Genomic DNA, 24,721 nt, shown 5'->3' with positions numbered 1-24,721 from the left:
GGCCATGAAATCCCAAAGAGCAGCAGTCAATACAGCATAGTATCCCTTCAATCTCGCTTCTCTCCCAGAGTTCAGCGTCGCTGACAATAGGCGTGAAGATGACAGGCACAGGCAGTCTGCATTTCCAATTACACAGCATCATTCAGTAATTGATTTGAGCATTTGTAATTTTCTGTAATCCCAGTGTTCACCGTGAATTCATTTTCTGCAGGAAATGAATTAGGGAAACGACGAGTGATAAAATGGATGTTGGAGAGCACACCTGAACACAAGTGTGAGAACGATAATGAGAAAGGTTTCACAGAGCCCCCAGACATCTCATTTGATTGGCTGAGTTTAACTGCCAGCGATGGCCCGGCAGGCTTGTCAAAAGAGAATTTATTCCATTTTGTCGCAAAGTGACGGAGACGAGGCTTCTCTGGCCGGAGAGAAAGTACATTATGGAGTAAAATGACGGAGTGAAAATGTGCAGAAACATTCATGGATTTGGAAGAGGAAGCTTTTCGGGGCAAGCAGGCAGAATAATATAAAAAGCCAAGTGACTTAAATGACTCATTTCAAAGCTGTAATACGCACATACTGGAACAGAAATTCAGGATAAATGGAACCAGAAAACCAACACTAGTACTTCTTGTAACACAAGTACAACACTGATGCTTTTTTAAGAATGTGAAAGGAACAGGAAAACACATTTTAGGAAATACGCTTATTTGCTTTCTTGACCAGTGACGTGAGTTATGTAAGAGGATCGACCCTCATGTCTGTATGCTAATTGCAAAGCTTCTGCCAGAAGCTGCTTAGCTTAGCATAGCTTAGCATGAAGACTGGTATATAGCATAGTATAGGCCTACTCTACTACTGTATGACTCATTACCAGCCAGAACAATGATGCTGGCACTGTTTTCACCTTGTGTGTGTGTGTGTGTGTGTGTGTTTGTCATCACGGAGACACCAACTGTAGTGTTTGAGTACTTTGCCAGGTGTGTACATGTTTGCGGCCAGATGCAGTAACAACTCCTCTACAGGTGTGTACTTGAGTTCAACATGAAGGCCAAGTCCAAAAATGAATGTGGTCCGAGCAAAGGGACTTTTTTTTTTTTTTACGATACTATGATTATTTTATGAAATAGCCTACTACACTGTATAGAATGGCATAAAAATGTCACGTACATCAGGAGGGGGAATTATGTTAAAATGCTGTCTGTGGATTACAGCTCAGCATTTAAAACAATGATCCCCTGCAGACTCATTAGAAAGCTTGAAAACCTGGGACTTAACTCCACCCTGGGCAGCTGGCTCTTCAACTTCCCGACAGGCAGACCTAAGGAGGTGTGGGTGGGCAGCCACACCTGATCCCTCTTAAAGTCAGGACACACCAGCCACACGGCCGACCGTCGGCAGTAAAGCCAGTCGGACTGATCAGTCTCCCCGTGTTGGTCCAAAAAGTTCCTCAGAACACACTGAAGAGACGAGACGCAATACGTCTCCATAGCAGCAGGCGACGCTACTCTGTATTGTTGCCCAAAAAATGAAAACCGGCAGCTGATTGGACGAACGCGTCACATGGGTTTGTTTTCTCTGGAAATTCAAAGACAGAGGGCTAGATTTATCAAGACGTTAGCGCCTGTTTCCAGGCGCTAATTGGTCGCAAAGACGGACGTAAGATGCGGGCTATTTACAAACAGGGCGCACTTGGGTAAAATCGCAGATCGTCTGCCACATGAGCGAGAAGAGACAAGTTGCGCTTTCAATATGCGTTCGTGGGGATAGTGGGAGTTCCACCCGAAAAGGTGGGAGGATAAGCGCAAAGTGCACCTAATTATATATTCCGTGGTATTTACAAAGACTGTCAGTAAGAGCGCGCCTCTATTCTGCGGGGGAAATTCTCCGCCTCTTAAAAGCAGGTCTAAACCAGCCGCAATCGAGTTTCCTCTAGAACCTTTATGTCGCTGGTGAAATGGCAACAGTAATTTGAGCAAGACGAAGACATAGGCGAGACTGAAAATATTTTTAACACAAGAATCACACTTTGTCAGTGAACACAACATCATTTAGCGTTACAGATCAAGCAGCCATGCAATATTAGTTACTGGAAGAAATCAAAGATGAAATTGAATCTCCCACTCAGAGTTCACATCCCATTCCAGCAGTTGTTAAACTCCTCGCTACATTACAAATACTGGCATCAGGATCATTTCAAACAGTCCTAGCATCAGCAGTGGGAATATCGCAGTCTGCACTCAGTCATATCATAGTACCGCGTAACGCTTGCGCCGCAATTTACGGTATAGTGGGCGGAGAAAGACGCTGATTGCCTGATGGGTGTCAGGGTTGATAAATACTACGCAAAATGTGGAAGCATAGCGTGCGCTATTACCGAACTCGCATAAACAGATGCAGCGCAAACTGCGCTAGTGTTAGTAAATTAGGCCCAGACTGTCATGGTGGCTCGTTCAGAATACGATCTCATATTGTACTAAAATAGTTCACTGAAACATGTTTAGGCCATGCAGTTGCTGAATCTGTCTTCATTTCAGCTCAACAAAGGTCAGTTTAAAAGATTTGTCAGATTTTGAGAGACTCTAGTCACCTCATCCCGCTCGCCATTTCCGGGTGAGTCCCAACTGCCCTGCTGCCGACCGAACATGTCAGGTCGGCCAAAATGAACGCCGACAGCCCCCCAGACTGACGACGGCGCGGAACACACCGAACAGACTTGAGTCACTGACCTCGCCAGACTGTCCAACGGCCGATTTTCGGCGCTGTCTCCCGGGCTTTAACCATCAAAACAGGAGCCCCCTAAGGATGTGTCCTGAGCCCCCTGCTGTACTCCCTGTACACACCTGACCGTCTGGTCTACTATACCGAGACTAGACTTTTTAATGACATTCTATACTAAATAAAAAAACATACATTAAATGGTTTTGAATATATTGTGCACCATAATATTGGCACATGAGTATTATGTAAAGACAAACTTTAAAAAAAATCGATGACACTTTAAATAAACTATATGCATATTTATTTATATCGCAATTACATTAGTTAGTCATAATTACAATGCTTACAGCATGACACTGTAATATACAAAAAGTGCTGCTGCAATTTTAGTTCAGAATCAGACAACTTCTTCCAGACGTTCAGCTCGTTGCACACAACACCAAATCACAAAAAACTAAATTGCTAACATGGTTCCCTTTAGGTCACCAAATCACAACTCTTTCCCTACAAAAAACACAATTTGAAATACCCCAAGATGCTGAAATCTCCTTGAAACAGTGCAAAATAAAAGTCAAATCAACACAATTCAGGAAAAGGTAAAAAGCCCTGCCTGGTTTGAATGTTAAAGATTTCATATTAAAACCAAAACAGCCAGAGTTCATCAAACAGACCCGACCAACAAATGTAATTCAAGTACAATAATAGGCTTATGATTCACCAGCTCTGGTTCAGTGGGAACAAAGGGAGTCATGAATAAAAATCCTCTCAAACAGGCAAAGCAACTAATATCTCAAGATGTTTACAGACTTCTTTCAGTGTTTTTAATGATATTGCACACCTAATAATTTAAATATGAGTCATATTGACTTTTTTTGCAGTGAAACTCAGTGGAAACCATCTCCTAAAAGCCTCGCTGGTTACCGATTTAAATATGACCAATACAGCTGACCTAAGGGTAACAATAATACTGTAGATGGGAAATATTTATACGAAAGCTTGAAATTTGAACAAACTACCAGATGTGAGTGACAGCTGAGTTGTGATAAAAGAGATATTGCAGAACAAATAAAAAAATCAAATAAATAGAGGAATCCAGTGACTTTAAACATCCTTCTCTTAGTCCAAGGTGAGAGTCCGTGCAGTACGAGGTGCGTCGCCACATCTGTGGATGTGTTAAGTTGATTAGCCTGTGCCCCGTTGCCATGGCAGCCGCAGCCCAGAGCTCAGAGCAGGTCAGGCAGTATGAGGCCGGGGGGTTTGGGCTCCACACAGTTAATCCAGAAATTGGCACAGCTGGCGTGGTACTGGTGGCCCCCGTACAGCAGCTTGAAGTTGTCCGTCTCCGAGTTGAACGCCTGTCAAAGTGAAAGGGTAAGATATTACACACGTGAACCACAGAGACAATAAACCCATCTGTGCACACAGGAGGGATGGATATGGACAACAAGTGAGACACTTTCTTATGCCTTTACTCTACAGTTCTAGTGTGATGCTACTTGTTCTGGCTACTGCTGAACCGAAAAAAAAAAACTACGATTTATCAGCACGATTCTAATACTGATTAAAAAAAACACTTACAGTTGGCTCATACATCAAGATGCCGGATCTAATGCCTCGTTTTAAGTACAGAAACTATTTGTACTACTGTAGACGTTTGGTATCATTCCAGGCATTATTAGTGGGGTACTTTACGAGATACAAACGTGGATCCATTAGCGCCTGCACTATGCTGACCAGCTTATAACGCTAACTCGACCAATGTTCTAACAAGGGAAAAAAAGCTTATGGGGGGGTTGTTTGGCTCGAGGTCAAGGTGCAAAGCACCCTAGGGTGAAATTACTCCGAACCATCACTTTAAGAATAAAGTTGCATTATTGTCCATGATCTGTACCAGCAGATATGGCTCAGATTATCTTTTCAGTCAGAGACAAAAGTCAACAATCTCCACAGCGACAAACCTGATGCTTCATAATATGATTTGCTTTTGTGGCTGAAAATTTCTTGTTAAACTTATTGTTTAAGGGGGGGTCCTCTAGCTCACCCAGTAAGTAGGGGTGGGAATCACCAGAGGCCTCACGATACGATATCATCCCGATACTTATGTCACGATACGATATTATTGCAATTTTAAACATATTGCAATATTCTGCGATATATTGCAATGTATTACCTTTTCTTTCCAACTTCAGATTTTTCCCAATTTAAAATGATGTCCCGAAAGGACAGTTTTGTCAACATCTGTTTAATCTAAAAAGATACATTTCTCTGTTTGTTCATATCACTTCAATTTTATTGCTGCAAAATGGGATTGTCAAGCACACAGACTGACCAACACATATGTCATAAAAGATCGATACTTGGCGTCTGTGTATCGATACAGTATTGCCACGAAAAATATCGCGATACTATGCTGTATCGATTTTTTCCCCCACCCCTACCAGTAAGAGCATGCGCCCCATGTAGGCTGAGTCCTGCAGCGGCGCGGGTTCGAATCCGACCTGCTGCCCTTTGCTGTGTGTCATCCCCCCCCCCATCTCTCTCCCCCTACTGTCACTATCTAATAAAGGGAAAAGCCCCCCAAAAAATAATCAAAACTTATTGTTTAAACGTTAATGATCTGATACACTGTAGCAGAAAATGATACGTGGTGATATGATTGAGTGCTGTGTGTGTGCAATCAGGAGATGCTAATGTGTGTGCATCCCTGGTGAAATACTGGACGCTGAAGCCGGGAGAGAGGAATGAGTCATGTGCAGTGAATCATAGCTTCCCACACAGGAGAGGGGAGGCGCATGCAGAAAGCAACAACTGCATACAAAATACACCACCACAGCACACCGTCAGGGGGGAACTTCGGTATTTTTCAACTTGGACGCTATTTTCCCATACATTTGTGTCTAAGTGACAAATGTGGACAAAAATCTTTAAAATTAGTCCAATATTGAGCGAGAATGCTGTAACCGACAGCCATGAACCGGGCTGCAATGTAATCTTGTAGGGCAAATGTACATCAACAATTTCCATCCACTAAAACAGTCTCATTTTCGTTATTATGATTATTTCTGTAATCTCGCGAGATGACTTGCCAGAAGAAAGCGGTGTGGTATTCGAGTGGGGGAAAAAGGAGCTCCTGGGAGTTTGTTGTTTTGGAATACAGTACTTTGCTTATCTAAAAGATTTATGTTGAGCTACACTTCGCGCAGCTTTTATAGACGTTACCTTTGAATACGGACAGGCTGAAGTTGAGGCTAGTTGTGCTAGCATACAGCTACAAATGGATCCAAACACTCCGGTCCATACACTGTGCCTTGTGACCATCAGGGCTGCAATGGCCCGTTTTAGCTGGGATGACTACTGCCAACCAAAGCGAAGAAATCCTATACCAAAGCACATTTTCTTAAAGAAAAATGCTGTTCCAAGAATGGAGAGCTAATGCTTTTAACTAAAGTTAATGTGTTCACCTGGCATCAGTAAGTTACATATGAAAAGCATGGCAGAATAAACAACTTCTCCATCTTGCCATGATGTGCAGACACTTATATTAACAATCTGAGACTGTCAGTGGCAAAAACAAGCACTTTTAGTGGACGCACATTGAAGGTGCGAATTTTCCTTAAAGGGTTACACTGCAGCTCGATTCACGGCTACAGCGTTCTCGTTCATTACTGGACCAATTTGAAAGTTTTGTTTGCATTAGTTGCTTGCAGACACAAAAGCATGGGAAAATCAGGTCTAGGTTGAAAAATACGAAAATGTACCCTTTAAGTCAAACACATCTCCACCTGCCTGAATGCAGTCTGCAGCACAAATGCTCTTGCTGGATGAAGGTCTTTCTCACGCTAACTGAATGACACATTCCTATTTTGTTTTTCCTCACACACACACTCACATTTCACAAGCAGAGCGATTTCCTTTCGGAGCATTTTTGTGCCCTGCACTTAACGACTGCCTAAGCTGGAAAATGCTAGAGGGAGAGGATGCTACATGAAAGGGTGGTCACACAAAGAACACTGTGAGTCCTCCTTTCACTGCAGAGCCTTTCCCTCTCAAACACACTGAATCATTCTTAGGCTTCACCTGTGTGGCAGTGAATCGGTTTTTAATAGACAGCTGCTGTGTATTATTAAGCCTTTTCAGACAGGCATTCATTAGTAACTCTACTCTGGAACATGAATGAGAGTATTCAAGCTTTTTGCTGGAGATGGTCAGATAAAACTATAACTAGTAATTCAGCTGACCTTTCAAACTGCATATAAATAAACTACCCTGAATCTACTATCTGGCTTTCTATACTTCTACTCTATAATAATTAAAAATAAATGAGGCATAATTACCCTTAACCTCCTGTCATTTTCTTTAGTCAATGCCTGTAAGCACAAGAGGAGTCAGCAAGTTCATTCAATGCCCGGAGCGAAGAAAATGCACAAAAGTGCACAGAATGAGCAGCAAGCAAAGAGTCAGATCAGGTGTTTCACCAGGACAGAGCACCCAGTTTATTTGTGGGTGAAAACGTGAAAGAATCAAAGTTAGTATTCCTCAGGGCTCCTACACATTTTCCATTTGGTTATGATTGATCTGAAATATTGATTCAAGGTTTTAGTCAGTGTTGCGTATGCTCATTGTAGCAGATCAGTGCAGTCAATCTCAGCAAGGCCTCTCTCCGGCTCCATCACCACTGCTGCGGCGACACTTCACTTATATTAAACAAAAAGAATTTCCATTTAAATAAATGTAAACTTTTATTTTATAATTTATTAACTAAGTCCAGTTTTTTTTTTTCTGCTGTTATTACCAGCTGCTCCAACAACAATCAATCCTTGTGTTTTGGAGTGATCTGCCTCCACGGGCCGCCCTGCATCTCTCTCTCCCGCTCTGTAGCTTTGACCTGTCCTGAGATACATTCCATTTTTACTGCATCATGTATTTATTTTTATTTTTTTTAATAATCAGATTTTATTTTATGAATTTACATATCAACAATGCATATAAGCATACATCATTAAGTAGTGGTCTGAGCTAGGGGAGAAAATGAATAAGCAAAATTCAAATAAAGTAGAAAATGAGAAGAAACGAATAAAACAAGATTTAAAAAAAAATGGGGGACGACACAACCTATCAACAAAACAACAAATATGTGTCCTTGTACCTAATAAGAAATATTTCTATTACCGGTCTGCTCAGTCTGGCACCTTCTAAGCCTGTGTTTCCCCTCTGGATAATTTCACTTAGATCCTTAGGCAAGTAATCCATTAGAGGCCGCCATATGTCCATAAAAGCGTTGTCATTTCCTTGTAATTTGGCACTTAGTTTTTCCATATGAAAAACTATAAACATTTCTTTGTACCACTGAGTTACAGTGGGAGGTTTCTCACTAATCCAATTAAATAATATACATTTTGGACAGCTCCAGAAGCAGTGTATATATGTCCCACTTGTTAACTTACATTTAAGCATCATGGGTTTTTAATAAGTTGTGTATTTCTTCTAATTAAAATGGAATAAATCATGGAGTTTGGTGATTTAAATCCTAAACTAGCAAGTTTATTTATGTTGCTATACACAGCACTGTCACATCCAGGCTCTGGAGGTCGGACACAAGCAGTATCTTAATGCTACTTTTTTACGAAAGCCTGTATCATAACAAAATTCAGACTGAATAACTTCCACATTCACACGGACTACCTTCATCTGTCGGAGAGGGCGAATGCTGACTGTGAATAACCCAACATCTCTGCTTTCATTGTCAGTGTAAGGGCAGTATTTTGGCGGCGCTTGAGACCAAAACATATCAGCAGCCGGATCAGTTGTTCGCTAAGAAATATTTTTTCCTGGGAAAATACTACAAAGATTTGTGTTGCGTTCTTTGCTGAACCTTTTGAGGCAGACATTTTGTCAATTACCAATCTTTTAAGGCCTGGTGTTACCCAAAGTAACTGTGTAGGAACCCTGCTAACCTGAGGCACAATACAGCAAGCTGTGACAGAGATGGGCCACCAGAAAACTGATTTACAAACTAAAAGTTTAAGGAGATGGAAAAAAAAAACTGACATAGCTTGGATCCAAAATTCTGTCAGCACTGCGGTCATACTTCAAGTAAAAGCTACACAGAAAAATCAATCCAAATCCGCAAGGCACTTCAGAAACCTGCATTAATATAAATAGCCAGAAATGCTAAATTATTCAACTTAAAACCCTTTCCAGTGCTCCTCCCTGTAATTGCTCAAATTAGCATTTATCATTTAGCAGTAGCGCTGGAGCATCGTTAGCTGAAAAGTATCACACACAAAACATAACTGCTGCTGCCTTTGAGCGATAAACTGAGATGAGATGAAGCTGCTCCCGGTTGCCCATCCCTGCCTCCTCCTGACCCAAAGAAGAATTAGAGAGGACAACTGCGTCATTCCAAAATTAGCGGTCAAGGTGAGAGGGAGACACTCACTCAATATCACAAAATGATTTTGAGGCGTATTCTGTCAAGAAATGGGATACAATTTTGCAGCAGGAATTAAGCAGGAGCCATGAAGCTCATCTGCTGTCAAGCATTTTTCACATTTCTTTGATGCCACATCAATATCTCCTCCCTTCAGTACCTTCAGTAGAAAAACAAATCAGTACCTCTTCACTAAAGGACAATGCAACAATCAGTGCAGTCTGCTGTAGCCAAAGCTGTTCTGTCACTTCATTATTCTCTGAGGGGATGCTATTCTCCACTTGGCTTTTATTCATTTTTACCAGTGTGGCTCTGCCAAAAATGCAATTAAAAGATGGGTTATTAATCTCATGCTAGTGGCAGAGAGACAAAATAAAACTGCATTAATTTCAGCCTGCCTCTATGCACACCAGAGTGAGAGGTGTGAGAGAGTGTGTTGCTTGTGTGTGCATGTCTATTGTCAGCTGTACTCTGCTTGTGACTAATGTGTAAGCCACATCTGCTTGTATTCTAGATGCCTCTCAGTCAGCCACATCTTGCCTGGACCATCCATCTGTTTCTGGCTGAGCAGCCTCTATCCTGCCCTCTAAACCACAGGGTCCGAGAATACCATTAATGGCCCACGTCGATGAAAAGCACAGCCACCGTAGGCAAGGAGGTAGACATACAGCAATTCTGCACATAGCGCTCCAGTCAGAGTTAATAACTGAACACTTATCAGAAACACCAATGGTTGTTAGACGAAAGTGGCGAGGTGAGCAGTTAGCTCGAGATAGAGGTGACAGAATAGAAAATGAAACCCTTCCAAGACAAAGTGACCACCTTTGTGACCTTAAAGAATCAATCCCAGAGTGCACCCTGAGGTGCCAAAGTGACAACTCTTCCCTCTCACTTATTTCAAGAGTGCACATTATTATTCTGATACACTTTTTTATTTATTTTTAGATCATTTGGGGGGCATTTTAAGCCTTAATTGACAGGACAGTTGAAGACATGAAAGGGGGGGGAGAGAGGGGGAATGACATGCAGCAAAGGGCCGCAGGTCGGAGTCAAACCCCCAGCCGCTTTGTCGAGGAGTACACCTCTATATACGAGGTGAGCTACCCAGGTGCCTGATACACTTTTCTTTAGTCATCCTTGAGTATAACAGCTGGGACCGCTCGTTAAACCCCTCCTCTGGTTGTCCAATCATAGCTTAGCAGCTTTAACTACTAGGCTCGTCAGGCCGGTCAAGCATTGGATTTCTTCCCATGTTGAAGCAGTGTGCATGGGACAGCCAGCATTAAAATAGTTTGGATGGTGGCATATCTTTCTTTAAAAAACACAAGAGCAAAAGTGTAAAGAATGTATTAAACATCGTGTTTGTCTCCCCTAAAGTAAGCAGCAATCATTAGCATGTCCGGCTAACTAGCTTACTACCTACACTTAAAGTGATGGTTCGGAGTAATTCACCCTAGGGTCCTTTGCACCATGACCTCGAGCCAAACACCCCCCCCAGAATCTTTTTTCACCTGGGTCTAACATTGGGCGAGTTAGCGTAGAGTAGCGTTAGCCGCTGAATAGCTTAGCGCGGGGCTAATGGACCCACGTTTGTATCTCTTAAATGACCCCACTAATAATGCCCGAAATGATACCAAAGGTCTACACTAGTATATATAGGTTATGCTCTCATAAAACGATGGATTGGAAAGTTTGTAAGTACACCAGAAGTTTATGTAAATAACACTTGCCTGCTGGCTTCTGCTCTCTGCTGTTGTTGCTGCTGTAAGACGAGTGCTTAGGGACATCTACAAATTACAACACCGAAAAGAGATGCAACAAAAATATTTTTTTATTTAACTTATTTTTTAAAGTAAGTGCTGTAATATAACTAGCAGGAGACAAGTAATAATTGAGGTAAGTTTGGAGACATTACCTTATTTAATCATTGAATTAATAAATATTTTTGTTGTATCTCTTTTCGGTGTAGTAATTTATAGACGGCCCTAAGCACTCGTCTAACTGCAGGTAGCAGCAGCAGCAGCAGCAGCAGCAGCAGCAGCAACAGAGAGCAGAAGAGAGCAGGCAAGTGTTCATAAACTTCTGGTGTACTTACAAACTTTCCAATCCATCGTTTTATGAGAGCATAACCTATATATACTAGTGTAGACCTTTGGTATCATTTCGGGCATTATTAGTGGGGTCATTTAAGAGATACAAACGTGGGTCCATTAGCCCCGCGCTAAGCTACTCAGCGGCTAACGCTACTCTACGCTAACTCGCCCAGTGTTAGACCCAGGTGAAAAAAGCTTCTGGGGGGGTGTTTGGCTCGAGGTCATGGTGCAAAGGACCCTAGGGTAAATTACTCCGAACCATCACTTTAAGCTTGCAACCTAGGAATTAATTCAGAAGGAGCTTATAATTAACTAGCTACATTATTTTGTGTTGTTACAGGTTACATTAAGACATTAAAACTATTTCCACACAGTGTGGAAGCCAGTCGCTATCAGAGTTTAGGCTAAAGTTAGCTCTTGCCTGCTATTTATCAAAGTTAAGGAAGTTTACAACTCAAGTTACCTGAGATAGTGTTACGTTTGACAATCACTGTAGTCTTCATTCTAAACGTTTAATCAAACTTCTAGAACTAACTCTCTAAAACTAAATATCTGCACTGCAATACAATAAGAAAGCAGTTTTACATGGATCATCAGCTGGTGAGGATGCTGAGTCTTTGCCTTGGGCATACAGATTTAGTTTCAGTCTTTGTAGCCATAAAACCAGCAAGTTGGAAACATAAAAAATACATAGCATAGCCAGCTATAGCTGATCTGCCAGCAACAGCCCTCATCTTTATCACTGGCTTGAAATGAGGACCTGCTTTTGTCTACACTTATGTTTGAAACCACAGAGTCATGACAAACTGCATTTGCACCATGTGAGAAACAGAAAGCTTGACAGGCATAGCAACAGTAACTAAGAGGGGCAGGGCTTAACAAGTGGTCAATTGATTCAAGTTTCAAGAGTGACTAAAGGTTTCTATCTGTTACAGTGTGTGTCTATGCAGAGAGAAGAGAATCCTGTCACTTTGGCCCCCTGCCGGGCTCGTCGGTAAGAGAAGAATAGGCCCCCTGAGGCCCCCAGTGGGAAAGAGTAGAATGAGATTTGGTTGACAGTTGAATGTCTCATACTCTTTTAAACAGACGTCCAATAGTGCTTTCTTCTTTGTTCTGCAAAACGTTTCAAAGTCAAAGAAATGTCAGTTGTTATCCGATGTGGATGAGCACAACATTTATGTAAAAAAGCATCCACTAACAGGTGTGTGTGTGTGTGTCCACAAACCTTGCTGCGAGCATCAACGTTGAGCAGACACACCCCACAAGCCAATTCCTTGGCATTCTTGATGCCGTGCCTCAGAATACAGGAGGAGAAATCGAGGGAGCTTTCATCAGGCTACTCCCACAAAAGAACACACACACACACACACACACACACACACACACACACACGCACAATGTTTACTTCCAGCTGCAAAGCAAAATGTGGTCATTTCTATTCTTTTAACAGTAGCAGTGAGAACAAGTCTGCTTAGAGTAAACATCAACTTTTTTATAAGGACTCTGCTTGACTTCAGCTATGTGGCATAAAAACTAACAATATCAGAATAAACATCTTTCTTCTTCTGCATTCTTTAATTAAACATTAGTTCCATGTTGTTTTCTCTCCCTCCTTGAGATACTGTGTGTGTTATATTCTGCAGTGTGAAAAACAATATTGCTTCTCTGCTGGCCCTGTGGATGAGGACAGTCCTCCTCCTCTCTGTTTCTGCGACAGCTGAGTAAATCTATTTAGTCCTTGTCATCCCATTTGATCCGAACACTGACCTACCAAAAGGCTCTGGCTACATCGCAACCAAATCGATGAATCATTGATTTTAAGCTAATGGACTGACAATATTGGATCCGCTAACATTTCATTATGTTATTGGCAGCCCTTTTATTGTGAATTGACCCACAGTGCTCTATTATCATGTGTGGTTGTGTGCCTGCACTTCAAGAGTTTAAACATGCCTGGGTGATAATAGAAGGCAGTAAAAGGAGCTTCAGCATCTTTTGCTGTATGTTTACGGTATAACTGTCCTGTGCTCTGGAATATTTATATTTTTTGAGCATCTTACAGCGAGCTTGGCAAGCGACATGAAGCCCATGAGGTTGTTCCACACACGGCTGATGTCCTTCAGCAGCTGCTGCAGCTTCTCAGAGCACACGGCTGTCGCCTTGATGCCCAGCTCCACGCGCCTGGTGACACGATACACTTCCACCACGCCTGTCAGAGAAAATACACAAGCACACAAATCACAAAAACACAATGTTTTTGTGTCGCTCTTTTTGTTCCGTTTTCAGGGAGGCACACTGTGTTTAGTCCCTCGCTGTGACATGTTTGCCACTTGCAGCTCATTAAAAGCAGAGAAGCACAATAAGGGAGCAGGACCTTGTAAGACCAGGCAGAGATAAGCCATCACACCCTTTGTCCTCTCTGTCCTTTGAGGTGTAGACACATTTAGCCGACGGCCGACCGTTGACAGAAAACCCCGTCGATATGATCGCGTCCCCGAGGTCCAAAAAAGTGCCACAGAACACACCAAAAAGACGAGAGGAGACGAGATGTAATACATCTCTATAACAGCAGGCGGCGCTAATCTGTAATGTTGCCCAAGAAATGAAAACCGGCAGCTGATTGGACGAACGCGTCACATGGGTTGGTTTTCTCTGGAAATTCAAAGCCAGACTGTCATGGCGGCCGTTCAGAATACCATCTCATATTGTACTAAAATAGTTCACTGAAACATGTTTCTGAAAACATTTTAAGCGAGAAATAGGCCGTGCAGTTGCTGAATCCGTCTTCATTTCAGCTCAACAAAGGTCAGTTTAAAAGATTTTCGTCAGATTTTGAGAGACTGTAGTCACCTCATCCCGCTCGTCATTTCCGGGTGAGTCCCGACTGCCCTGCCGCCGACCGTACATGTCAGGTCGGCAAAAATGAACGCCGACAGCCCCCCAGACGGACGACGGCATCCTCTTGTTAACACTATACAGCTAGTTCTGGCCTCTTATTGGTTGCATGCGTGCATGAGTATGTGTGGCTAGTTCTCTCACCCAGCAGGTACTCCATGCCCTGAGCCGACTGGATGACCTCAGTGCAGACAGAAGAGCTGCTGATGCCATTCAGGATGTTGTTGGCTTTGGTGATGACCTTAATGTGTGAAGACAGAAGCCAGCTTTATGACATATATACTATATACATATTATATATATTTATATATAGGTTTTGGGATGTCCTGCTGCCCACAAAGTGTGATTTGACACAGTCTAGTTGTCGGCCAAGAGTCACTTTTTCTGGGATTGACAACCATAACCATTTTAGTGTGTTATTGAATAGTCATGGTTGTATTAAATACCAATTATTGTTTTGGTTATCTTAATTATTCTCCTACATTTGCATTGTCACTCCCACAATTAAGTCTCGCTATGGGACAAGGTCAAACACAGGACATAAACAAATACAAACCTCCAGGGCACTTTCCAGACACCTTTGCCACTCGTATGCGTAGCGCTCGCTCTCCTGCAACAACAGAGCACAACATTATCTCAAGAGAACAACAAGGCAAAGGAGAACAGAGGAAAATGTCTGTATTGTGTAGCCTTTCACAGTCCTTTTCACAGTGTTGTGCTGAAATCTGGTGGTTGATAATAGCGCTAACATGAGGTGCAGTTAACGGCTGGCCTGCTCACCTCCACCTCCCCAGTCAGGTCCTTATACTTGTCCCTGATGACAGGCAGGGCGGGCTTCTCGCTCAGGGTGTTGGATCGGTCTCTGAAGGGCTGGTCCGGAGCTGGAGATGGGGGCGAACGCCCAATCTCCTTGTCGCCCAAACTGTGACTGCGTTTGTGGGAGCCTGAGGCAAAGCGAGAACCACAAACACGTATATAAACTTTATTTTGTTTTTCCAAATCAGTTCAGCAACCCATGGCTATGACCCATTTTGAGATATGCACCCGTTTGTTTGCAATCATTATACTTACATTCTGTTGCGGCTAATTCCTCCCGGACAAGGACAGAATGAGTAAATACTTAATTTGTGACAAACAATAATTACGTACAAAACAGAGGCACAAATATGCAGGTATGAATTATTCATAGGGACTCGCAGACGGACAAATCCTGGCAGGGTACCACAACAAACATAGGCTATTCCAGTGGGCTGGCAGTGTGTGTGTGTGTGTGTGAGTGTGTGAGAAAGAGAGTTGTCCAGACACAAGTAATCTACCCCCCCGCCAACTCCTCCACCACCCACAGAGACATGCGTCATCCTCCCCACAACCCAAAAGCTCCACCATGAACAGATTACTGTTCCACTGGGCGAAAAAAAGAGAAAGTAAAGCTCTCTTTCTCACACAAATTAAATCCAGCATTGGGAGATAAATCTATTGGGCAAATGGGTTTTTATCACAGTGCAGGGAACGCTGATAAATTATTCTTGGAACATGACACCAGCAAACAGCAGTTAAAAAACGAACAGCCTTTCAGTGGATACGGTTAATTTGTGCTCATGGATTTGTTGGCCTTTGCTAATTCATCTCACCAGTCACTGCCAATAGGGCAGAGCTGTCATCTCAACACTGCCATCTAATGTCTGACAGCTTTATTACAGATCTGATGGGCCTAACATGTAGGGGTGGGAGAAGAGTGTTTTAGTGCCATTTTAGGGCCAAGGGTTTTGAGTTGGCCAATAGAGCGATATTCTTAATGGAAAACATGGACGTTTGTTTACAATTTTGATGTTGACAACACTTTATAGAGCCGAAACAAATTAGTTAATTAAGTCATTAGTTAATCTACAGAAACTTAGTTGGGAAAATGCACACAACTTTGGGCAAACCAATTTAAATACATCTTTTAGTAGATTGTGATATGAGGTATTTTTCAATATATATACATTTTCTTAACTGATTTAGTTCTGCAATTAATGACGGTTTTCATTACCAATTAGTCTGCTATATGATCTTCTTGATTGATTGATTGTTTGGTTTATAAAATATCTGAAAGTAGTAAAAACTTGTGACTCACCTTGAACACACAAGTCAAAGGTGGCCAGTTCGTTCTTGATCATCTCCTCACTGGACTTGACTTTGGTCTGAGCGCTGGCTTTGAGAAAGTCAGACTTGCCAAATTTAGGCTTGTCAGCCTGGAAGGCTCCAAACTCATCAGACGCCTCACTTTGGTTTCCCTCGGAGACGCCATCAGCGGTGGCGGCAGGCGAGTCGGACTTTTCAGAAACAGTACTGGCAAAGTCCCCAAAGTCGTCCTCGGCATCGACACCTCCCTGGTCGCCGGAGCCAAAATCTGCAAAGGCTTCAAACTTGTCATCTGCGGATGAGCCATCCTCTGTGGGGAAGGAGGTTGTGATCTTTTCTACGGAGCTGCTTGTGATGTTTTCGGTGCTACCAAAGGTCAGCTCCTTCCTCTGTGCTGGCACTAAAGATGCAAGGGAAGTTCCTTCGAAGCCGTGCGGCTTTCTGACCTCACCGGGCAGACATTCCTCCCGGTCTGACCAGTCATAGCTGGCCAGGGTGCTGAGGGCCGACGTCCCAAAGGGGTCAAATTTCATGTCGTCTGCTTCTGTAATGACAACACAGACATACCGGTGGTTCCTAAGAATAGCACAGATGCTGTCATCGTGATAGGAGCTAGATTAACGAGCCTGGATGAGATTTCTGTCAGATTATCACTATGTCACTTATCTATGGTTCAAGTGACATCTCTTTTGTCCTCATGGGAATTAAGTCTTATATTTCCTCACTTACCTCTAGTGGTGTCTAGCCCTGCAGATATGTTTAGTTTTAATTGGCCAGGTTTTGATATATGTCTGACATTTCTGCCTTCACCCAAATACAATGGTGGTCAATGAAATTTTGTCTGTGGTGCTCACAGAATTGAGAATTATCTAAAAACAATGTCCCAGGTTACCTGGATAACCCTCATACCTCACTGTGGACGTTTCAACTAAAGAAATAGTCCCTATGGAAGCAATCAAGTTGATTATCTGGATTAATCTGAACATTGTTTTTAAAAGAGATACTTCTGTTGAATCTTTAAATCGTCATTTTTCAATCTTGTAAGCACCACAAATGAAAGTCCATTCACTTCTATTGTACTGGGATGTAGGCCAAAATCTCACAGATATCTAAAAACGTGCAAATAAAACCTAAACTACTACATCGTCATTACATGTTGTTTTGTTATAAAAACTGACCTGTTAACTTTTCTGGCATCCTGTGTAGCATCCCCTAACGCTGCATATTCAATAGTGGCAAGAATGAGATCTAATGTAAAAGGCCCCCCTCCCCATATTTTGCACTTTAAAGATGTTTTCTGCAATACACATGCAATCACATACACCGTTCTGTAAATTTACCATGTCGACTTTTTCATTATAATACTAGCACCTAACTTATGAATTTGTTGCTGTAACAGTAGTACATTCTTTAACCCTCATTTTTTTAGAGTTGTGTTTAATAAATTATGTTGCGAACGATAAACAAGTTGTTTTGATGTCTGAGCTGAATCATGTTTATGAGAAGAAAATGACTGCCGTCATTTTACAGAAACACAATGAATACTAACACTGCTGTTTTGTAGTGCACAGTTCCCTCTTCACTGGCTAACACTTGCTCTTCTCTGGTGACAAACAGCTTTCCTAACAATTATCAGAGAGTTGATCTCGTCATATTAAATGCAACCAACTACTTCTGCTCTGTTTCTTACACTGTGTTGTGATCACTTTCTTTATGTCTAATGCTGACACAGCCTCACACATTTGTCAACACTTGACAAGTCTTCAGGTCTCCGTCTCGTTTCTCTCTCTCTCTCTCTCTCTCTCTCTCTCTCTCTCTCTCTCTCACACACACAACACACAAGTCGTCCATTCCTATTTTGCATGACAGCACCCTCAGATAGAAAAAGCAATTTGTGAAATTGACAAGGACCTAGTTCTGTAAGCCTTGTGTCATTAGATCGTTTTGTGGCTTCTCAAGAAAGGAAAGGAGAAAATAAGACGGTACGCATTTCAGCAATACCAACAGTAATATTTATTACGATAACATGAGTAGAGAGAAAGAGCGAAAGGTCACAAAGTACTGTGAAAGAGGTCTATCATTACAAGAGGTTTGTCAAACTAACACTTGTAAAATTAGATTTCAGTCATTTAGAATACAAGGGCATGCAGAGTCAGGAGAAAAGGAAGAAAACAAACAGCAAGAAGGTAAAACAAAGATAACTGGAGGATATAGAAGCAGGAACCAGAATGAGAAGGCACATTCACAGACTAAAATCAGTAATTCTGGGGAGATGACAAACTTTGTTTTACTATTAGTGATGTAAAGGAACAGGTGTTTGGTAAAGATAAGAGTACAGAACACTTGGAAGGCCAGGTTGAAAAGATAATTCAAAGAACAAGCTCGAGGCAGGAAGCATTAACCCTTTGAGGACCTGAGGGGACAAAATTGGTACAGCATCCCAAAAATCAATGCTTGTTTGGAAAGGCTGCATACAAACTGCACTTTAGGAGCAGTGAGGATGTAAAAGCCACAATTTAAAAGGGCTGCCATCTTTATACATTTACATATAAATAATATCTTAGTCCTGGTAATGGCAAAATAAGAGGAGGTGATCACAATATCTGCATTAATCTGCATGTAAAAACTCAAAGTGATCTTGTTCAAGCACTCAAAGGGTTACAGAAAACAAAAGAGGGCCATCCTTACACCTGATATCCCAGAAAGGGCCTTAAATACATCCAATCACAGGTGCAGAAACAGATTTAAAGAGACAGTATCCTTTTTCTCTTGCTACAGTTATTGTTTGTTAAAGCAGGCTAATGTGCACAAACTGTGATCCCCTAAATAATAGCACATCATTATTACTCAAGACAACAATGTTTCGTTTGGAATTTTAACCTAAAATATTGTAATCTTACTAAATACTATAGGCTACATTTAATTTACATAGTTGGCAAATCACAACAAGATCAAGGAGTCTTTCATAATAAGAGCTCATATTCCTGTAATAAAAATACACTATTAAATCTGTATGTATACATTTTTTCCTTTGATAAAAACAACTTGCAATACTGTTATGCATAAAATGATATATTGTATTATGTTCTTGTCAATTTCACAAATTGAAAAGGCAGGCACACTGCAGCAAAAAGCAAGGCAGGAAGGGTAATACTAGTCATAATGTTCTCAGAGAGCCAGACCGTAGAGCCACACATGATAATTCATGCTGCAACATCACAGAGAACGGTAAAAATAATAATAAAAAAATAAAAAATCAGATTCCTTAAAAAGGAAATTCACAAAAGAAATACTGTCTCTTTAAGATTACGTACATGTCCAGAAACACAATGCAAAGCATGGTGAGGTGCTCCAACTGCTCGGCCTGCTACACTTGAACAGGTTAGTCCCAGAGCTCTCCGAGAACAAGAACATTGGATAAACAAGGGTGAACGGGAGAGGTGGAGCAGCTGAAACAGTAGTGTAAAAGCTTCTTAGGAATGTATCGATGTTAAACTGGGCACTGTTATCAGCAGTTGCCTAACTGTTTTGCTGCAGCTTCATGAACGGTTTGTTTGAACACATCATCTTACTCAGTACAGAGGGGGCCAGTTTCGGTTCGACCAGTGTACAGAAACTGAAATAAGGCAACGGGGATGTTTAAATTCATGATTTCTTCAGGTCAGGAAGAGGAATTATCAGGTCCTTGGATGAAATGATACGTTATACATGTCGTTTATTGATAATTAACTGATGTGTTGAAATACTTAAAGCTTAAAAAACGGTCCATGCAGAAAGTTGACTGCATGAGTAAAAAAAGTGTCACAGATGAAGACTTTTTCAACTTGTACAAGTACAACTTTCTCATCCCGCAGAAAAGCCTTCAAAGGGGTTTAAAACATGAACATCTAAAATGTTTTGCATTGTCACATGACAATGGTGACATGCCGTCTCGGGTTACATTAGGAATTGATCTTGAACGTTTTCTGTGAAACAGGAGACATGACATGGAAGGTGATGCTCGGTGAATAAATGATGAGCACTGGAGAGAGGAGGAGAGGGAGCACTGACATGACAATACCTGATTATTACCGAAACTGGGTTGACTCCCTTTTAATAAATGTAAACTTTAACTCCACTTTGATGGACGTGAGGTAGGGGAGAAAAAGCTGACACACTAGTATGGAAAAAAAACCACACAACTAGAAGGGCACTTGGCGAGTGCAGACCTCCGCCAAGGCCAAATGCCCTATCTCGCAATGTTAACGAAAGTGAAAAATAATTTGTGTATGCGCCCAAAGTTATAATGGGTTTTTCCTCAGGCCAGTAGATTTTCCATAATCCTGCTGACAAAAAGACAGGTAAACAAACCAACCGAACCGAAAACATTACCTCCTTGGTAGAGGTAAATCGAGGGCCATTTGATGCAAATAATACAGCATGGTAAGTCTGAAATACTGAAAGGTAATACAATAGCCAACTTACATAAAGTCACAAAAGCATGTACGCACACTCAAACACTATGGCCTGGAAATTTTGCATCCGGCTACGATGCACCTAACATCTCAGCTGCTTTTGTGACACAATTCACTGTTTCCCTATTTCAAAATAGTTTGTTTCCTGTTTCCTATGCACAGAAACGATTCATTTTCAACTAATCAAAATTAACTCAGCACAAACCAAATGTCAACAGTTAAAAAGGTGAATGATGGCTTACAGATAAACTGGTAAACTGCAGCCTATTGTGTGAAACCTGTGATTAGAATAAAAGAAGAGGATCATCTCCGTAACAACCTCCTGTACTCGTATTCAATTCAACCTCTCGTTTTGCGTTGCATGACACGTCAACAACACACAAGCAGAGTTTGGCCTGTAGAGACAAAAGGTACACTGAAGGGAAGAGCGATGTCTGCCACTGCAGCGTGGACACAACAAACAGAGAGCTTATCGAGTCACCCAGACAGCAGCCCGGGACCTCGTCTATGAACTAGGACTGCCAACACATCAAAACCAGGCACTCATCATTTGTAACTAAATAAGAGATGTGGGCCAGGACCTTTCTGTCATTACAATAATAATATGTGCATGGAGGGAGGCAGGAGGGGGCTATGGAAAAAAAAAAAAAGAGAAGGGAGGAAGGAACTAAGGATTCAAATAAATACATAAATAAATAAATAAATAAATAAGATGAAAAAATTATGAAATGTAGAATCAAAGCTATGATGCATCTAATCTGATATGGTAATCATGTACTGTTACGTCTGTCTTCAGTATTTGAGCATATTCAATTCAATTAGGACCTCGTTAGTTGCCCTTTGACCCCGTTTGGTGGTCACAAGTGGGCACTGCTGGCCTAGAAATTAATACTGTGTGTAACTGGACGGGCCTCACCAGAGCAATCGCACTAGTTCCTCACCTGTAGCGGGGGGCTGGTGGGCCGAGAGACCCGGCAAATCCAGAGAGCTGTCCGACATCACATGTTTCAGGTCTCCACCCATGTCCGAGAGCTTCATGTCAAGCTGCACTGACAGTGCGTCCTCGGAGTCGTCTTTTCCTACGCTGCTCCCCCCGATGGACGGGAGGTCGAGGGACTTGACAGAGGCAGAGTCCTCTTTGGCCTGTTTGAAAGCGGCCACCTTGTCCACCAGAGTCTTTTCCGAAGCCCCGAGTGCTGTGCAGAACTTAGAGGACTGAAAGTCGGCAAAGTCATCTGTGTCACTCTTGAGAGAAGAGAAGGAGCCACCGCCACTCTCCTTAGTATCATTGTAGGCCAGGCCACCCTCCAGGGACAGCTGTTTGAATACGTCATACTTGTCTGAGCTCTGCTGAGGCCGCTGCTGAGCGGAGGTCTCCCCTTGGACCCCCACACTGCTGCTCTCGCCTTTATGCTCCCCACCAGAACTGCCAAACGCCATGAAGTCTGCAAAGTCGTCCTGAGTCGCTGCCACACCTCCTGCTGCTGAAGCTTGAACAGCATCAGAGGATGAGCCAAAGAGGGCAAAATCACCAAAATCATCTGCACCTCCGCCGGGTGGTTTGGCTCCACATGGTAGAAGCACTAGAGAGGGGGGGACAGACACTGAGGGGAATGTGCTAGGTTTTGTATCAGTAGGGGGAGGAACAGGGGGATCTATAGAAGAGAAAAGGTCCAGGTCGGCCATGTTGAGAGGATTTTTGGGCTGAGAAAGGGACACTGTTGGCTGTTGCTGCTGCTGTGGTAGTTGTTGTAGAGACTGAGAGGTTGGGAAAGCAGAAGGGAAGGCAGGTTGGAAGATCTTGGCCTGGTCTGAAGGGTCTAATGGAGAGATGCTGTCGGCGGTTTTAAAGTCTGTGAAGCCATCATCAGCGCTGACAGACTTGAAATCTGCAAATCCTTCCCCTGCGAACCAAAGAGAACAACTTAACATCATTCAAAAATATTTATCATGGCTGAGAGACATAATGGGAAACTGACAGCGGCACCAGCCATGATTCGGTCATTTCACAATCCTACAAGAAAGAAAGCGGATGGGTAATTTATGGCTTTGTCACGTTGTGAATATTAATGGTAGGTTCCAGTCTTCTGATGAACAGTGGGCTGCAGTGTCCAACCAACAGCACACATCACTGCACAAAAACGCTACGTCTTCTAAAGACACATAGATCTGCACTACCATGCAATGAACTGTTCACACTGAAACCGAACATGATAAAGCAATTCTGCAACAAAAAAAAAATCCATCTTAACAAGTTGTTCTATCTCCTTATGTCTAAAAATCTCTCAACTTTCCAAGTTAAAAATGTCTGCCAGTGAAGTGATAGAAGTCCACTTACAGACGTGCTATTACAGCATTTTTGGATCAAATGCATATTAAATTTCCACTAGTTACATGTGGCTAGCTTTGTGTGTCCTTGTGAATAATGTAACTGTAAACAATTTTTTTAACTCTAAGAATTTTTTTTCGGAACAGTCCTGAGGCAACAGGAAACAATTTCCTCAGATGTCAAAATGGTTTGAAGAAGACAGATTTGTCAGTACAATAAAGTTTTACTACTCAAGGGTAAAGATTAGCTAAATGTGTCAGAATATTTGGTATACCTAAGTACAATGTGAGCCAATGTTCAATAAAATTAAAGTTTTTTTTTTTAGTTTGCTCATGTTGAATAAGAACAATTGATTCTTTTTAGATATGTTGCAAGAATTTTAAGTAGTAGTAACATTACAGTATATGAAATTAAAATTCAATAGAAACTGAAATTACCAGTTAAGATGGGTGTTTTTTGCAATGACAAAACTCCATATGTGCTATAAAAAAAAGAGCAGCAGAAACATTTTTGGAAAAGAATCTTATTGTCTCAAATCTTTTGAAACAAGCCACTGGTTATCACCACAAAGAAATAAGACAGAATGCGTTCTTGAGTTTCAGCAGTTGTTAATCCACTGCGGTATAATATATGCATGGATAGAAACAGAGAATCTGTTCACACTGCTGGTGTACGGTGGAAAAGAGATAACTAATGGGCTCATTAAGGAGATGGAGCCTGACAATGCCAAGGAAAGGTCACCGCAAAGCATGACTTACTGGTGTTGTAAGAGCTGTCCCCATCGGAAACTGTTCTAATGAAACAGGGACGGGAAATACACTGGTATCAACACTGCAGGCTTGCAAAACAAGATACAGTGTAAAAAAAAAATGGCATTTAAGTATGGCTTTGTAGTGACCTGACAACTTTACCCAAGTTATAATACAATGTTTAATTAGAGGGAATCTCACACTAGGGACCATCTCAGAGCCCCTCTTTGTCAATTGGAAAGAGCCAAAGACATTTGTCTCCGGAATACCGAGAAATGTATGAGATTTGGGTTATGTATGTTTTTAAGAGACAGAAAGAGACTTGAATGTGTAAGAAAGGGTAACCAATTTTTCTTACCGACTGGTTTCTTGTCAGCAGGTTGCTCAAGCTGTCTGAACACACTGTATTTGTCTCCAGTATCTGGATCACAACAAAAAAAGAATCATTTATTTTATTTATTTATAAGGGACCATGTACAATTTTAAACTTAAATGTTACCATTTGATGCATTGTACCAGAGTTAGCCACAGGGTAATTTACATCAGCAGTCCCCTGGCAGGGCACAATAAAAAACATACAAATAACACCCCCCCCACCTTACTCCCACCCCCATCCCCTACACACACAGCACACAAATACACCCAAAACACATTTTGTCAGCACCACATCAGTGTCAGTGGTTACAGATTTGAGTGGAAAAAAAAATTCTGTTGAGATTTAAAGCTCTTAATGGAACTGTAGTTCTTTATGTCATCTGTTATTGCATTCCACTGTGTAGTGACTTTAAAAGAAAAGGCAGATTGTCTAAAAGTATGGGTAAAGTATGAACAGAAAATACAACACAGGTAGGCAGGTGTTGCCTTCATGCCACTGAGTTCATAAGAAGTTTCCATTAAACTCATATGAGAGATGAGACATCTGTGTT

The 24,721-nt window shown here is 41.8% G+C and overlaps 1 protein-coding gene across 1 annotated transcript in view; it reads right to left on the bottom strand.

The window, feature by feature from the left end:
• Window positions 1-3,005: 3,005 nt before the first annotated feature.
• synrg (synergin, gamma) overlaps window positions 3,006-24,721 on the bottom strand; it is a 55,534-nt gene continuing 33,818 nt past the window's right edge. Inside the window, exons 14-24 of the mRNA XM_039825019.1 lie at window positions 24,154-24,216; window positions 21,659-22,621; window positions 16,256-16,807; window positions 14,920-15,083; window positions 14,696-14,749; window positions 14,284-14,380; window positions 13,305-13,453; window positions 12,470-12,580; window positions 12,319-12,357; window positions 7,056-7,088; window positions 3,006-4,076 (exon numbers count right to left, since the gene is read on the bottom strand). Coding sequence (XP_039680953.1) covers window positions 3,945-4,076; window positions 7,056-7,088; window positions 12,319-12,357; window positions 12,470-12,580; window positions 13,305-13,453; window positions 14,284-14,380; window positions 14,696-14,749; window positions 14,920-15,083; window positions 16,256-16,807; window positions 21,659-22,621; window positions 24,154-24,216 — 2,357 coding nt within the window. The 3' untranslated portion in view covers window positions 3,006-3,944. The remainder of the gene's footprint in view (window positions 4,077-7,055; window positions 7,089-12,318; window positions 12,358-12,469; window positions 12,581-13,304; window positions 13,454-14,283; window positions 14,381-14,695; window positions 14,750-14,919; window positions 15,084-16,255; window positions 16,808-21,658; window positions 22,622-24,153; window positions 24,217-24,721) is intronic.

This window comes from Perca fluviatilis, chromosome 2 (genome assembly GCF_010015445.1).
Source record: "Perca fluviatilis chromosome 2, GENO_Pfluv_1.0, whole genome shotgun sequence".
Classification (NCBI taxonomy): Eukaryota; Metazoa; Chordata; class Actinopteri; order Perciformes; family Percidae; genus Perca; species Perca fluviatilis.
This window is presented reverse-complemented; position numbering and strand designations above follow the sequence as displayed.